This window comes from Protopterus annectens, chromosome 3.part0, assembly GCF_019279795.1.
Source record: "Protopterus annectens isolate FY-2018-M chromosome 3.part0, PAN1.0, whole genome shotgun sequence".
In the NCBI taxonomy this organism is placed as follows: Eukaryota; Metazoa; Chordata; order Ceratodontiformes; family Protopteridae; genus Protopterus; species Protopterus annectens.
Window position 1 is genome coordinate 538063648 of NC_056731.1, and position 17964 is coordinate 538081611.

Here is a 17964-nt window from a genome sequence, read left to right on the forward strand (position 1 = left end):
TGGATATTGTAATGTTAATTACTGATGGAGCTTTGTTTTTTGTCCAAAAGGAAAGAACATACATAAGAATGACCAATCCAAATGCACATCTGTCAAATGAACACACACAGAAAGAACGAAAAAAAAGAACACTACTGCTTGTAGGTCTTAGTTGTCAGATTGACAGAATTTTCTCATTGGTCAGTACCGTGTAAGGTTCAGCTTTCGTGTATCCTAAGTAATCTTTCAGAACAAGCTGAGGTGTGTCTCTGATAGTCTTTAAAGGCTATCAAACCACCAACATCCAAACTACTACTTTAAACAAGCTCCAACAAACTTTTACCACAAGATAGCTAGATTTATCACAGACTCTCCATGCAATCCACATCACTGCCTTGTCCTGAATACTTTCCACTGGTTAGAATTCCCCCATCTTCTACTGCTGTCACAACTTCAAATGTTCCACTTCATTCTTTACAAACCTTGATCCTGCCCTGCTCTCTCTTCCTTCATCTCCATCTACACTCCTCTGCAGACTCTCTCCGTACCTCTAATCAGCAACTACTACAAATCTACCAACCCCAAAAAATAGCTGGCAAACTCCTATATAAACTCTCCATCGCCCAAGCCTGGAACAAGCTCCCAAGAGACATTTGTTCCATCATTCACCCATCCCACTTTAATGAAAAACTCAAACTTCATCTACTCAACTCTAATGTATGTCCTTGTCAAGCCACTGCTTAAGCTCCCCACAACCCTACTATATACCTTTTCAGTCCCTCCACATACAGCTAAGTTCTCCACTATTGTGGATGCTTATTAAACTCTACAATCAGTACGGTTGTACTTGACTCTCTGTAAATATGTAAATATATATTTTAGTCTGTAAAAAAATATTTGATATGTATGTATCATGTATTTGCATTTCTGCTTTGTGTCTCTGACATTCTTGTATAACTGATTTTGACCATATTTTTGACTCAAATGTTTGATTCTCTGTAAACTGTGGTTTGTTTTGGAGCTTTTCTCCTCAGGTCTCCACTGAAAATGGGTTACAAGCCCTGCTGGACCAACCCAGTTAACAAATGTCAATAAATAAAATAATAAATAAAGGCATTTCTTTATTTATTTGCAGGACTATCTTGGGATCAATCTACTATTACTTCAAGGCCTACTGTAGAATTTTTTTGAAGCTTTTTATATATCAGTCCTTCAGAAATAGTCCTTACAATTCACTTTCACTGTGAGATGAACTTGCTTTGAAATATTGATCAAGTCTCCTTTTGAAGGCTGTTAGGCATACCTCTCAACTGTACAGACTTTTGCAGATTGTCCATATTTTTGGTCTGTTTCCCCATAAAAGTTTTTTTTTTTTTGGGCAAATCACTGGGTTGATCTGAGGATTAAAGTCAGTAAATAATGACGTGCATGAGTTTCAGACTCCATATCCTTCAGAAAATGAATGCTAGCACAAATCCTGTTGTTCTAGCAACTTTCTAAGAGCAAGATTTAAAACTTGTCCCTATTTTTGGGCCTTTGTCTCCCCGTTATGTCAGTCTTTTTCCAGATTTCTTGCGCTAACAGGTTGAGAGGTATGCTGTTAAGCATTTTGTGACTGCTGCACTTTTTATACAAGGACATGGTGTTTCCTTCTCCTGAGTCTTTCTTTGCATTTGAGAGTTGTCTCTATTGTTGTAAACAAACTATTCAGTTTCCCTTCTTTTGACATATAAAGAGTGAAGGTAAAGGGCTTTTCTTTAATATTTACAAAACTAAAGCTATCTAAACATTTTGTTTTGCTTCAGCTAGATTACGTACTCTGATAGAAGTGCAAATAATTTCCATCTGGTTAATCCTTGCACTAATTTTTTTAATAATTTTTGACAAATATTTCAGTGAGTCATCAGAGCACACTGCACTAAAACAGATGCAAAATATTAATAATCATTACTGCAATCATGACCCATGTGATTCTTCTGTGTAGGGAACCCAGTCCAATTTCTGGCTTCAGGACATCAGTGGTGTAAGTGGGAATCAGCTGATGATATCTTCAGTTGTTTCTTACCACTGTTTGGAAGGAGATTGCTGTTGCAAGTGTTGTCTGTCTGACATGTCAACATGCTTCCAGGGATCCAAATTACCACAGTGTTGGGGAAATACTTTATCTGCCTTTTTGTTTACAGATATCTGATAGTGAAATTGAAAAGATTAATTGCTTTGGTCATCATTCCTGTTGCTTTGTCTAAGTTTGAAGCATGATGTGGACAGTTGCCTTTACTGTGCTTGAGTCAGCCTGAGGACAGTCTGACATTGTGCTGAATCTCTCTCTCATGGAATGTCTAGCTTAGTGGTTGCTGAATGCTTAGACGTGCTTCACTATGATGTCTGCCCGGACTTGAAGTAGCCACTACTGAAAGCATAAAAACTTGGTGTACTAGGGAGAGGCAAAGTGAAAACCTTCACAACTTTTCTGAATGTGAGGGTTTTCCTAGTCCCAGGGATACTGAGGTTGGAGAAATGCATTTACAATCACTCTTCTTGGAGTCTGTTACAGCCAAAGGATCTGGTGCTCTATATTTGGTGACCTGTATGTTGTCAAACATCGGCACACACTTATGCGCTGAACCATGAAGCTGTTAATCAGTCCTGGAGCCCCCCACCCCACATTAGCAAAGGTCAGATGGTCTTAATTATGCACAGGTAGGTGGAGGCTGAATAGAGGTACTGTGCATCCAGCCATGACCCAAGGCCTCTGAAGTACCTATATCACTACTACTGAGGCCAATGATGGCCAAGCCATAATGGATACCTTCAAGCTTGACACATTCAAGGTGGTGTGGTACCACATTCCATAAATTTTCATACAGCATCACTTTAGTTCTTCCAGAAACGCTGTTCTCAGTTCCATCTGCTTTAAGAAGATGAATTACATCTTATAACCTTAGCCTTTTTGGGCATTTAATAGCTAGATATGCATGCTGAATTTTTAGGAGTGCCTGCAAGTGCAGCTGAACTGTAAAGACAGAGAATATCAGGGACATCTTCTTGAACTGTTCATTCCTAGTAAAGAGATAGACAAGCACTCCATGAAATTTTGCTATGATGCACTGTATTAATCATGCAGGTCAGTAGCTCTTGGGACAGTGATTTGGGGACAGGCCTGGCTTCCGTCCCAGCCCTTGCTGTACCATGTGAAGATGGAGCTCCTACTTGCAGCATTAGACATGTGTCTGTCTGAGTCCTGAGCTGAAAAGGTGTAGCACACTGGTGGAGAAAACTAAATCTGTAGGGTCTGTAAAAAAAAAAAGCTGTTTCAGTCCCAGCCTCTGAAAGATAGTCAAAACTACTTTACCAAAAGTTACTCTTTTTAAAATGGAAAAAGTTAAATCTCATAAAGGGGAAACGTGTCAAGCAAAGGAAAGGGAGAAAGGCAGGCAGCCCTCAGGCCATGGCACCCAGAGAGAAAATGCTTTCCAGATGTCCTTCATGGATGCATCTGCAGTCATAACAGCTGGGTTGTCCTGTCGTCAGGCAGCCCGTCAGTCGGCCGGATTCCAAAGTCCGGGTCCGGCTTCGGCTGATGTCGCTCTTCATCCGACGTCATCTCTGTTGGACTTCGGGTATAAAGGCATCAGCCGACGCCATCTTCCCCAGTCTTTCTTGCCGTGGCGCGAAGCAGAAGCTGTTCGCAAGTGCCGGTCGGTCGGATCCAGAGATTTTTTCTACCGAATACTACTTCGAAGACTTCTAAAGCTAAGTACCCCGTTGGGGACTCTTTCTTGCCTCAGCCGATGTCAGAAAAAGTTAATAATTGTTTAACCTGTGGGAAACAAATACCTCATAAAGATTTCCATTCTTACTGTCTGCCTTGTTTAGGCCCAGCCCACGACGTAGCAGCCTGTTCGGCCTGTGCTTCCTTCAACCGACGAACGCTTAGGCGTCGGTCGGAGTTTGCAGAACAGTTTTTCGGTTCTGACTTTGCTTACATTATGTCGTCGGAACCTCCGACTACACTTTCTGCCAAAACGCAAAGAAAAGACCGACACTCGCGGTCCGCGGTTTCAGCTGAAACCACGCTTAAGCAAACCGCGAGTGTCTCGGTTTCGGCCGAAACCGAGAAAACTGATCTAGGTACAGCCGAATCTATCTCTACACTTGAGGCCCCTGCTACAATTCTTGAATCGGCCTCTGAAACGTTACCCACTGACTTATCAGACACCATTCCCCTGGATGTCTCTACCCCAGCACGTGGTGCTGCTAGGCCTCCAGCAGCCATGTCCATTAAGGCCTTCGCCAGGGCTAAAGCAGCCAAGTCTACCAAATCAGTGCCTGTTAAACCACCCTCAACCAGGCCCACTTCCAGTTCTCAAATGCTCACCTTGGCAGAAGATTTGATTTCTTTAATTAGAGGATCTCAACCTCACCCAGACAGGGCCTCTCAGCCCCAGATAAGAGACCTAGGGCAGAGCCCCCTGAGCCAGTGTCCTCTGATGATTCTGCAGATGAATCAGACATTACTGACCAGCCAGAGGCCCCTTTTTCTAATTTTGAGGATTCTGATGCTGAAGAATCAATTCCAGCTGCTTCCCCTCCTGAAGAATTCTCCTTTGGGGAAACCTTGCATGCCATGCGAGAGCAGTTCCAATGGCAGCAACAAGAATTCTCAGATTCCCGAAAAAGACTTAGAACCTTTCTGCACCTTCCACAGCACAGGCCCTTAGCTATACCTCCTGTTCTTTCTGTGGTAGATGACGCTTTTAATGATGTCTGCTCTGCTCCAGACTCATTACCCCCAGCCCCTGCCAAACCAGACAGATTTTACAGGGTGCCTGACACTCATCACCACCTTTACAAGGCCCCCCTTGCAGACCCAGAAACTATATCCCAGGGTCCCAAGGCAGTTGCCACGACCATAGCTAAAAACCCTACTCCTTCTGAAAGGGAAGCAAGGTCATTAGACAGATGGGGTAAAAAAGTATATACTTCAGCTACTCTCTCAGCTAGAGCTTTAAACTGCCAGTTTCACATGATACAATACCAAGAGTTTATGCTTGATCAGTTAACTAAAAAATTAACCTCTGATGAAGCTCTTGACAAGAAATATGTATTAGAAATGGTAAATAACATACAACAGGTTAGTAACCATTCCTTAAAATGTGGCTATGATGCACTGGAGGCTTCATTTAGATCAGCCATGACTGGCACAGTGATAAGAAGGCATGCATGGCTAAAGGAGCAAGCTCTACCAGATCATGTTAAAGCTAAATTGTTAGATGCTCCTATGGATAAGACAAGTTTGTTTGGTGCACCTGCCCAGCAGGTTATGAAGAAAATGGAAGAAAAGGCAAAATCAGTTCAAACTGTTAAAGATTTCCTGCAGGTTCAACCCCCAAGGTTTAGCAGGAACTGGCCTGCCAAGAATTGGTCCTTTCCTGACTCCACAAGATTTCAAAGGGGCAGGAATAGACGTTCCAGAGGCAGAAACCAAACCAGAGGAAGTGCCTACAGAGGACGACAGTGGCAAGGTAACAACAGAGGCACAGACACAGCCACTGCCACTACTTCAACACAGCCACAGTGACTTACTCCTAAAACCGCCTACCAGGGAGCAAATAGCAGCTCCACTAGGCGGAAGGTTAACTTTATTTGCAAAGAACTGGCACCACATAACAAAAGACAAGTGGATTCTACAAATTATACATCAAGGTTACCGATTCCACTTCCACACTATACCAGTCAAAAGAGGAATGCCAAATCTACCTCCAAATCAAAAAACAGAAGCTTTACAACAGATAATGGAGTTAGCAAACATGAGAGCTGTGGAAAAGTGCCTGCAGCAGAGAAAGGAAAGGGATTCTACTCCAGACTGTTCCTAGTTCCAAGAAAGGAAAAAAGTTGGAGACCAATTCTCGACCTGTCCACCTTGAATACATACATCATTGTCCCAAAATTCAAAATGCTGACCCTACAGCAACTTCTTCCCATGCTGGGCAAGGAGTGTTGGCTGGTAACTCTAGATCTCAAGGAGGCATACCTGCACGTCCCTATTCGACCAATCTGCAGAAGATACCTCAGATTTCTTGCAGGATCAGAGCACTATCAATTCTCAGCATTGCCTTTTGGCTTATCTACTGCCCAGAGTATTCACAAAATGCCTGGCATCAGTAATCGCATACTGCAGACTGCAGGGAATTCATATTTACCCATACCTGGACGACTGCCTGCTACAAGGGGACAACAAAAGCAAGTTGACAACAGATTTGCAAAGGGTCATTTACTTGCTACAAGCATTGGGATACACAGTCAACCTACAAAAGTCAAGACTGATACCATCCCAAACAAGGACATTCTTGGGAGCGGAATTGGACACAGTGAGACAGATGGCATTCCTAACTACAGAAAAACAAAAAGAACTCCCTCTTTACTTCTTGTCGCTAACAAAGCTGAACAAATTAACAGCAAGAAAAGTTCTGCAGGCCTTGGGCTTCATGGCATCATGCATAATTTTGGTTCCATTTGCCAGGCTACATATGAGAAAATTACAGTGGTACCTACGGAATTTATGGTCCCAACACAGACACAGCCTCGAAACAGAAATCCCACTAATTCCATGCTTAAAACAGGAGTTCCTATGGTGGGCCCAGGCATGCCGGTCCAACCCAGGCCTTCCCTTTCACAGATGTCAAGCAAGCCAGAGCATTACAACAGATGCTTCAGACCTAGGATGGGGGGCCCACATGCTGGACAAATGCGTGCAAGGATTGTGGACTCAGGATCAACTTCACCTGCACATCAACATAAAAGAAATGCTGGCTGTAAAACTGGCTATTCAAAGGTTCAGACCATTTCTCAAAGAGGGCCAGCTGTTGATAAGGACAGACAACACCACAGTCATGTGGTACATCAACAAACAGGGAGGCACTCATTCATACCCCCTATGCAGAATGACTATGGAACTGTGGACCCTGGCACTCAGCTACAACATCCAGCTGCAAGCAAGATTTGTACCAGGAAAAGAAAATACTCTAGCGGACATTTTAAGCAGGACCACTTCAGATGCTCACGAATGGCACCTGCACCCGGACATCTTCAGGACCATTACAAAGAAGTGGGGAATGCCTCAGATAGATCTATTTGCATCTCCTCACAATCACCAACTCAAAACATTCTGCACAAGGACATTCCACCCACTAGCATGGAAAGTGGATTCGCTCTCCTTCAGCTGGAAGGGCCTAACAGTTTATGCATTCCCACCTCTCCCCTTGATACACAAAGTACTCCTAAAAATCAAGGAAGAACATCCAAGGATAATCCTGATAGCTCCAAACTGGCCAAGACAACACTGGTATCCACTACTAAGGAGCTTGTCTCGGAACAATACGTGGCCAATACCCCTGATGCCTTTGATGCTAACTCAGAACAACTACAGCACCATACATCCAAACCTGAAAACCTTACAACTGACTGCATGGAACATCACATAGCAGCAGCTAAACAGGAACTTTCCCAAAGAGTTAAAGATATTATTCTTGAAGCACGCAGACCTTCAACTAGAAGGAACTACGCTGGAAAATGGAAAAGGTTTGTCAGTTGGAGTTCTGAGAGAGGAAAAGATGTGTCAAACATAGATATGCCTAACATCCTGGAGTACCTGGCCGAACTTCTCCATTCAGGCCTGTCCTACTCCTCCATCAAGATACATGCATCAGCTATTTCAGCAGAATACAGCTTTGATCCACCTGTTTTTTCACACCCTCTGCTCAGACAATTTCTCAGAGGAATCAAGAATGTAAAACCTCCAAGAAAACCACCATTACCAGCTTGGGACTTAAACTTCGTACTAGAAAAGTTGACACTATCACCCTTTGAGCCAGCAGCAACAGCAGACTTACAACACCTGTCATGGAAAACTGCTTTCCTACTGGCGATTACCTCAGCAAGGAGGGTTTCAGAACTACAGGCCTTAATGGCAGTGCAACCCTTCCTAATCTTCCACCAAGATAGAGTATCCATGAGGACTAATCCAACATTTATGCCTAAGGTGGTATCCAGGGTGTCTTTAAACCAGGCAATCCACCTACCTACCTTCTTTCCCAACCCACAAAACAGAGGGGAAAGAATACTGCATACCTTGGATGTACATAGACAGCTACGCTACTACTTGGACAGAACCAAAAGCAGCAGAAAGACTGACCAACTTTTTGTGGCCTATGCAACAGGAAGAGAGGGAAAAGCTATTTCCAAACAGACAATCTCCAAATGGATAGGAAATTGCATACGATTCTGTTACTCCTTCCATGGAAAACCAATTCCACAGAACATAAGACCTCATTCTACAAGGGCAACAGCCACTACCACAGCCTTCTTACGAGGAGTGGCTACCAAAGACATTATTGAGGCGGCTACTTGGACCTCCGTGCATACATTTGCCAAGCATTATAATTTGCCTCTATATTCCAGATCCCGAGCAGGGTTTGCCACTGCTGTACTGCAAGGGATCCTAAACACACCATAATCTACCTTTATCCTCCTCCCCCTAGTTGGCTATGGTATTCTACCCAGCTGTTATGACTGCAGATGCATCCATGAAGGACATAGTACAGTTTTGTACCTACCATAAATGTAGATGTCCGAACTGGATAGCATCTGCAGTCAGGATTACCCTCCCTCCTTCCCCTCTGAGGTACTCCTAGGGTGTTTACCCTCCTAATAGCTAGCTGATGGGGGGGAGTCTTTTATGGTGTATTTGTTTGTATATATGTACATACATGCTTATTTTTGTGGTTACCTCTATCCTTTTGGAAACATTGGCATCTATCCAAAATTTTTAGCCTTCAGGAGGGCTGCTGGCATCTGGGGCAAGAAACACTGAGGAAGATGGCGTCGGCTGATGCCTTTATACCCGAAGTCCAACAGAGATGACGTCGGATGAAGAGCGACATCAGCCGAAGCCGGACCCGGACTTTGGAATCCGGCCGACTGACGGGCTGCCTGACGACAGGACAACCCAGCTGTTATGACTGCAGATGCTATCCAGTTCGGACATCTACATTTATGGTAGGTACAAAACTGTACTTTCTCAAGCCTAATTACCTTTCCTCAAATGACATGTCCTTACATAAAACTAAAGGCCGTTTTGTGAGGGAGTGGAAGGTTATAACCCTGGACCAGTAGGTGATTAGTATTTTGAAGTAGGGATACAAGTTCTGGTTCCTAAGCAAACTCTCATTTTCAGTAGCTGCCTAGTTCTCAAAGGGCAAATTTAGTTTGTCTCTTCTCTTGTTAGTGGACCTTTTAGTTTAGGGTGCTGTTGAAAGAGTGCTGTAAGTGGAAGAGGAGACGAGATTTTTTTCCACTTTTTCTGGTGCCAAGAAAAGAGGGCATTATTTGTGACCAATTTTAGACCTGTCAGAGTTGAACAAATTCTAATTCTTAAAAGTACCTACTTTCAAAATGCTTGCACACCAGGGCCTTCTGCTTCTTTTACTTCGGGCTCTTAATTTCCTTGGCCGTAGAGTATGTGTGTCAACATTCACATTACAAAGGTACCCAGAAGTTTTATTAAATTTGAGGCAGGAGAAGCTTACTACCAATTCACCTCCTCATTATTTCGTCTGTCTACAATACCCATGGTTTTCAGTGTCTAGCTCTAGTAACGGCTTATTTGCATGCCTTAGGGCTTTTGTATCCACCCCAACTTGAATGATCATCTAATTCAGGCAGCCTTTTTATAGGAAGTACAAGAGACTGCACAGTTCACCTTGGCATGACCAAAAGACCTGGCCTCTCTAAACATATCAGGGTTCCCATATGACCCCCAAGAGAAAAGTTGTGTTCTTGGGGACATTACAAGTCACACATAAACAAAAAGACCTTTCATTCCCCATGAAAAATATTGTTACAGTCTTTGAAGAGAGGACCATCACAGCAAGCAAAGTTGCTGAACGTTCTATGGTATATGAATTCCTGCAGTTCTAATCGTCCCTCCAGCCAGACTGAATATGACGGAAGTTAGTGTTGCTTTAGGAGTAGATTGTGTCAACCCATCCATTCTCTGGAGTAACCAGTCCCTTGTTTACTTGTATATGGATGTACCAGGTGTTTGTCAGTTTGTGAGGTACCCTTTAAGGTCATCTGGGATGTCAGTCTCAATCACAGACTCATCTGGCACAGTCTCCATTTGTGAAAGATTTGAGTATTCAGGGTCCATGAGACAAGCAGCTCAGAGAGAGAGAGAGAGAGAGAGAGAGAGAGAGAGAGAGGCACCCACATCAAAGAGGTGATGGCAGTAATTTTAGCCTTCCAAAGTATTCAGACAAATTTGGACTCTGGTGGCTCAACACCCTTGTTTGGCATCCTAGCATTTGCATGGTATGTTAGCATGCAAGGGGTACCCATCTTTAGCCATTATGCAGGTTAACAGTGCAAACTTGAGAAGCAGCCGCAGAGATGATTTTGAACCACAATGTGAATTACATCCCGTCTCAGAAGAATGTCTTTGCAAACAAGCCGAGCAGGACATTGTCAGGTCCACTCAAATGGAAACAGAGATTTCTTTCTAGATGTGACGCAGGTGGGGTGTGCCAGAAGTAGACCTTTTTTTTTTTTCTTCATTCAAAAGCAGCTGAGAAAGTTTTGCAGCAGAACAGCAGCTCTAGGGAGCATAGAATGTGGATGCCTTTTTCGTGTCCTGGGCAGGATTATTTCTGTACACTTTCTCTCCAATAACAATGATCCCCAGGGGATCGCAAAAGAGTAAGGTGAAGTCAGAAATGCTATTGATAGCTTCCTTTTGTTAAGACAGCATTAGTTTCTCCCTCTTGCTGAGTCTTGCACTGAATGGATAGAATTCATACTTTCGCCTCAATGTGCAGACTTCTTGACTTAGAACAAAGACTCTATTTTACTTTCACACCTGAAGATTTCGAGGCTGATGGTTTGAATGATATAGTATGCACATATTTGCATTGGACATGGTAAATGTTATGTGGGAGGGTAGGAATCCTAACACAAGGAAGTCACACCAAAATTGAAGGCTCTCCCTCCGGTTCCCTGCTAGAGATCAGAACCCAGATTAGCACAGGTTTCCTTGTTTCTCGCCTCTCCATCTCTCAGACCTGTACAGGCCAGGGCCGACCTGTGTATTAGCTGTGTCATCTTTCTTGCCAGTGGATTCCTCCATGACCCTAACTACCATTTAGCAGCCTTGTAAGGGAGGGAGATTGTTGCATCTTTAACCACCAGAAAGATGCATTACTTCACTACATGACCTCAGCTATGGCTTAGAAAAAATGTATTTCCATTCTTTGAGCCATCTACTTTCAGATGCTCCAAATACTTTCCTTGGAATACTCCCTTTTTTGGCAAGGTTTACTGCTACTAGTAGAATTTCAAGTTACAGGTTATGTGCAAAGAACCATTTTTTAATTTTTGCAAGGACAAGAGTCAGACTGTCAGTAAGTCCTATTGTCTTGTCTAAAGTAGTAGCAGACCATTTTCTAAACCAGGTCATTCATCTCCCTTTCTTTTTTCCCAAATCCTTAGAGCAGAGGAGAGAAATCTTAACATTCCTTATATGTGTATAAACAACTAAAATGTTAGTTCTGTAGGACTAAGCAGGTGTAATCAGAGTAGCTGTTCATTTTGCACAAAGATGATGGTGGGGAAGCCTGTAAACTAGCAGACGGTATCTAAATAGCTAGTCCAATGTGTCTGTTTTTGCAGTTCCTTAATGGTAGAGCTGTTCCTGTCCACGTTAACGTACATTCTGATAGAACCACTGTGGCCACCATTGCCTTTTTGAGTGGGTTTAAGCATGCAGCCCATTTTGGTAGTTGCTGTTTGGTTATCGAGCCATACCTGTTCCAAACCTAGCAAACAATTTTTGCATCCAAGACTTTGACAAGGTTTGTCACTACCTTCCTTAATGTTGCGAACACAGTAGACCCTTTGGTTCCTGAGCTGTGGGCTTCTTCTGAGATGTCATGGTCACATCAGTGAATGTGATTAGGAATGTAACAGAATGTTCAGCAATATTCACTGCTACAATCCTATTCCATTGCTAACACTCCCTCTGTTTGCATTTGGACATCCTGGGGTTGGGGATAGGTACCCTGTTTCCCCATCTTTCTCATCTTTCCTACAGGAAACATTCTTCTTTTTTTCTGCATTAATTTATAATGCTGAGAGGTAGATTGGTGCTTTGTGGTTTGGTCATTATTTTCTAGGGATGACTCTCCAAGGTCCACTTGCACTGTGGCATGTCTACACAAATGTCCTGATTCAGACAGAACAAGAAACCTCTGAAGGTGGCTTCTACCAATGCCTCTGTTATATAACTGATGCCTGGCTGGAAGGAAGTTGAGGGGGGTATGGCTTTGGATGTTAGGATAGCAGTCAAGCTCCCTGCGTATAGAAATGCCAGTTGTCATAACTGGAAAAGTGAATATACTTGAACATCTATAGCTGTGGTAAGTTGCTAACATAGCAGTACTTCACATTGCCCTTTTTCAAAATAGTTAATTTTGCAGCTGTTTTTAAGGATATTGTTCATTTCTTTGTAAATATAATTATTGAGCACTTCCAGTTGGGTCCAGTGTTGAAGTCTGGCAGTTGGCTTAGAAGATTAAGGAGCTGTTAACAAGCTGTTCACTGTAGTGCATTGGTGAAAAGGTTTGATTCTGTCAGTCTCCATTGCCTAATTGTGTGGCTCAGAGCATGTCACTTAACCAGACACTGCTCCCGGTATAAGTCTGAAAATGTCCTTGGAGATTAGTACTTTACACTACCAATGCTTGTTACAGCCTTCAGCTATATTCTCGATGCATAATTTGGAGATTTCCCCAATTCAGGACTGTGAAAACAGGGTTATAGGTAGATCATAATATTGTTTAAAGTTTCCCCTCCATCTTCACAGTAGTATCTTACACATTCCCTGTGATTTTTCCTATTCTTAAAAAAAAAAAAAAAAAAACTTCTATTCTTTGAGATTAGTTCTGGTAAGCTGTTCATGTAAAATTTTGCAGAGTGGTTGGGCTCATCTTTGTTAGGCCTTTGCTCCCTCACCATGAGAGAATTTTCTCACTTGGACAGTATGGTGGATTAGCAGTTTGCGTGGAAGAGGTGTTTATTGCAGGTTGGCAGAGTGCAATGACTGTAGTGTGGCACTTGCACCTAGTTCCCTTATAGTAGATTTGATAGTTATAGAGTTGTAGTAGAACTTGAATGAAACACTAACTTTATGGTAATTTCCAGAAAGACGCAAGTACCATGTATTCCATATGGCTGGGATGACTTTTCCCAGCTTCTGTCATATGCTGAGGCTTTGTGGCTGTTAAAGAAGTGACTGTTTGGCCTAGTCTTCTGAGCTTGCCTAATTTCAAAATCAGGGTAACTCTTGCTTGGTATACCTACCAAGGTCGGATACGTTATTTATACATCTACTCATGGCTTAGGGACATCATAATTACTCATGCAGTGCTAGTGGAAACTTCCTTTTATCAGTCTTGGTTGCCTTCTGTGAAAGGTAATTGCCTGTGAAGCTTTTAGAATGTGGAGATAGCAGAGTCCGTGTACTGTGAATAAGGCTACTTATCTTTCTGTAGAATGTGTCCTTTTATGTTCTCTACCCAAGTTCCACATTCATTCATTCACTTTACATTGCTACATTATGTTATATTACTTTACTACATTTTTAGATTGTTTTGGTGGTTTCATATTATAATCACATTGTTGGATTTTGTTAGAGGATAATCAACCCCTTTTCAACAGCCTCTTTAACTTAATTTGGGTTCCTTATTTTTTTAAGTCAGTTTTAATATCATTTTGTAAATAACACTTTGTAAATAATTGACTCGAGACAATTATCATTGACTTGTTTCCCATTTTGTCTTTATAATTTGAAATAATTCTGAAAACTGAATTCTGATAAGATGTCTGTGATGAGTTGAACAGTGTAGAATGGGTACTAGAAAAAGTACATTGCCATCTTTAATGTTGTGGTTAATATACTTGATTAAATTAATTTCTAGTATTTAGACAACTGAAGGAATGTTTGATGTAATGAAATCTGGAAAGTAACCTCTAAATACATTTATTTTAGGCATGTTGCTGTTCTGGTTGATACCATCAAGAAAGGCATTCACGATGCAGATGGTGAGGCAAGAGCTGAGGCTAGAAAGTAAGCAATATATGGTTTACATAAAATTACTTTGATTTTTTTAGCCATTAAAATGTACTCTTATATTTGAAGTTTTATAAATTTGTGCTTGTTCACAGCTGCTGCATCATAGTAAAATGGCCTTCAAAAATAATACTTGGATTTTTTTTATTATTTCTGAGTTTGTTACTCTTTGCACAGTAAATCTTAGATTAATGGACTGAGGTGTCGTATTGCAGAGGAGTGATTTTGTTTAATTTATGGGTTGTAATAGTAGATTTGGAGGTAACCTAAATTAGGGGCAGAGTATGCTTTGACACTGCATCACACCTTGATGCCATTAGTGTGTTAATTGTGTCTCTTCTGTGCTCTGCTCTTTCCCCCTTTCTTGAGAGTATGATGGTGGTGTAGTTGCTGTATTGACTACAGATTATTAAGAGGACTTCTCCCATCCTTTTTATATTCTGGTCATTGCTACCAATGAGATATTTAAAACAGGAAGGGATAGCTCCTTATTTTTTCCTGTTGGTATGAGCTTTTTTTAAGCCACTGGAAGCATTTGTAATTAATGTAGTCAGATGCAAATGAGCAGTGTTTTCAACCTGGTCCTTTAAAAAAAATGTCATGCACAATGTTTCAGGTTTTATAATGATTGTTGTTGTTAGTAGTAGTAATAGTGTCCCAGCACAGCATTTTTAACATATCTATTAAGTCATCACAGTTTAAATAGTAAGGTGTTTATATACATTAATAGAAAACAGTTTATAGTACGTTTCCACTGTTATAGTCATTTTAATAAATTTCATCATTCACTCCAGCATTACATAAATTACTCAGTTCTTGCCTTCCTGTAAACCTCACTGAGAACATTATTTTGCATGCATTGCTCCCACAAATTCCATGTATTTCTATGAAATTCCATTTTCTAAAGATTCCACTTTAGTTTCTTATATATGCTTTACAATATTCAATACTTCAGTTACACTTGGTTTGATTTCCATTTTCTAGTCATTGCTTTTTTTAGCATTAAACGTAGTAAGGCCTTACTGTGTCTTAAAGTTTCCTAACTTTTCTGTCACAGTACTCTGTAAGGAGTTTTTAAAAATTGCCAACTTTGTTACATTCCAAAAACTCACACACAGTGTCTAATTACATCTCTATTGTCCACTTTAGCAGTCTGCATTAGAATCTCATCCTTGTTCTTTAGGAGTTCCTTATTCCCCAGTACTGAAACACTTGTCAGCCCTCAAAGTAATTTGTAACATTTCTGTCTCATGTTTTTCTGTTTTTATTTCTACCCTGCTCCTTTTTCATTTTATCTCATTCATTAGCTTATCCCTTCTAAAGAAATGTCTGTCTTCCCTACTAACTCCTGCATAATTTCAACTATTCATTCCTTAAATTCCTCTCTTCTTAATGGGTAAGCAGAAAAACAATAGTTCATTTTAATTACTTTATCTGCGTTGTCGCCTCACAGTTAGACGTTGCCCGTTCGATTCTCAGTTAGAGCGTCTTCTGTATGTCGACATGCGTGAATGGGCGTTCCTTCATTGAAGGTTGTGCGTTAGGCCCGGCAAGCCAGCACGTAAAAATCTACTGCCAGTCATTAGCGGACCGGAGTTCTGCTGTGGCGACCCCTAACCGGGAAAAGCCGAAAAACACAAACAAACCTGACGTCTTTGTCTTAATTTTTATCAGTGCATTATTTTCAATAGTTATTTGACGTGTGCCCAAACTTTCAGTTACATATTATACAGGCTTCTATGAAATAATTTCTGTCCTGTTTTACCCTGTTACTGCTTCTTGCAAAATATGTAAAGTCTGTCCCTGAGTTCCTACTACTGAATTCATACCTTCTGTACCAACTATTCTCATATATTTGTTGCATTAATTCAACTTAACCCCCCAACCCAGCTGGAGTTTTAGCTTCCTCACCCTTTGTACTTAGTAAACAATTTCTAGTTTACTAGCTACCCAGTATATGTAACTGAACTGTTAATTTTACTGTATGTAACCAGAGCTTTTCTCCTCGGGTCTCCACTAAAAATGGGACTTTGGCTCAGCTGGACCAACCCGGGTTAACAAATGTCAATAAATAAATAAAATAAATAAATATTTCTTCAGAAATCCATTGCCTTTTGTTAAGTTTTCCATCCTAGGTTCCCTAATATATCCTCACTATTGCAAATCAAGTTCTATTCCTGACCCATAAATAATATTCCTGTTGAAAGCTGATTATTTCTCCCAAAATCTTGTTAAGCTCCATAATAGCACTTTTTTGTGGAACTTAAGAACATGCCAGCTTAATCCTCCTCCCTTTCTAGTAACCCCTTAGTACCAGAAAGCTAACATTGTCTTTTTTCCATTTTCTGTCACTATTGGAGTTGTCCCTGATATTCTACTGAATGTCCATCCTGAAATCCTTTCTTTGTTAAATTCACATGCTGACTTTTGTCCAGATATATCTCCTACAGCACTGCTGTTTACACCCAACATGTCTTAATATAATTCAGTACTCTCTGCGTTTTATCTATACCTGTAAAGCCATTTGCATTCTGTTGTTATGCGGACAGAGTGGCAATTATGGCAGAAAGCCATTACTGTGATCTCCCCACTGTTGGTACATTTTCAGTACAAGCATCTTCACAAATCAGTTTGATATTCAAATAACATACAGTTCTGTACTAAATTCCAGCTAGTTGTGCTGGCATATGTTACAATCCACTTCCCTACTTCTCCTGGTGCAGCTGGCAATACCTCACATCATCACAATTACATCCAGCTAGTATAAATGACAGTTCTTCTGAATGTGTATTTCCAGTTTTTGGCTTATGTGCACTCACTGTTTAGTGTGCTGATCTTTTATGTGATGCTTCTTCTCATCTCCATTTAAACCTGTCACCTTTCACTTTTTTTTTTGCTTCAGTGAAAACAGTGAGACAAAAAATACATTTTCAGACCCCACTATCTTTTAACTTAAATCAGCCACACAAAACTATGTACATTTTCAACAAATGAAGTTTACCCCTCCAGATCAAAGCACTTGCCCCTAACTGATAGCTGCACCCGCAGACATTACCTAATCTAAAAATAAGGTTGTCCATGCTAAAGCAAGTTACAGCTTGTGTTCCCACTTAAACTTACTGCTGTCTGTTCTTTTTGCATCCCTGTTTCCCTCTCCGATATGAAAAAACTATTTGTTTGCTTTTATTAGACATTATTTTTTAACCCAAAGTAAAAGTGCACTGACTACCTTTAAATAAACAAAATTGTGCACTGTTTCTGTTAAAAGCATTAAAGTTTTAAAACCGCTATGTATTCACTTTCCACAGTTTCAAACTTTATTTTTCACTGAGGTGCTTTGTCATTGTACCTTTAAATGTTAAATTTCTATCCGCAAAGAGTGCTCAAAACTCTCAAGATTAAAGGATCACTACAGGCAGACTATGAAAAAACATATTTTTTTTTTATCTTGCCGTGATTTACTGGACCTCCCAAAGCTGCCTGCTGCCAAATAAGTACTCATTCCTAATTTTATTTTATTTTTTTATTCTTGTCTGCCTTCATGGAGCAGACATCGTGATTCCTTTGGAAAGCTAAATCTGTCCCCTTCACAGAAGGGCAGAAAAATACCTACAATGAGATTTCAGGTTAAACCAAATACTCCCAAGCCTGGGAAGCCTCCATTTCCAGACTAATTAGCCTATTCTTTTACTTATTCCATTCCCACTTAGACCATCCTTCTCTCTGTCTCTATCACAAAGACTGACCTCATCCCTCTCTGCTTGGCAAATCATAACGTCTGACAAATGGGTGCTGTCCATTAT

At 41.0% G+C, this 17964-nt stretch overlaps 1 protein-coding gene across 20 annotated transcripts in view; it reads left to right on the plus strand.

Annotated features, from left to right (window-relative positions):
* CLASP2 (cytoplasmic linker associated protein 2) overlaps window positions 1-17964 on the plus strand; it is a 7203062-nt gene that overhangs the window by 2521159 nt on the left and 4663939 nt on the right. For all 20 annotated transcript variants that reach the window (XM_044064956.1, XM_044064947.1, XM_044064955.1 and 17 more), the window contains one exon: window positions 14081-14158. In XM_044064956.1, coding sequence (XP_043920891.1) covers window positions 14081-14158 — 78 coding nt within the window. The remainder of the gene's footprint in view (window positions 1-14080; window positions 14159-17964) is intronic.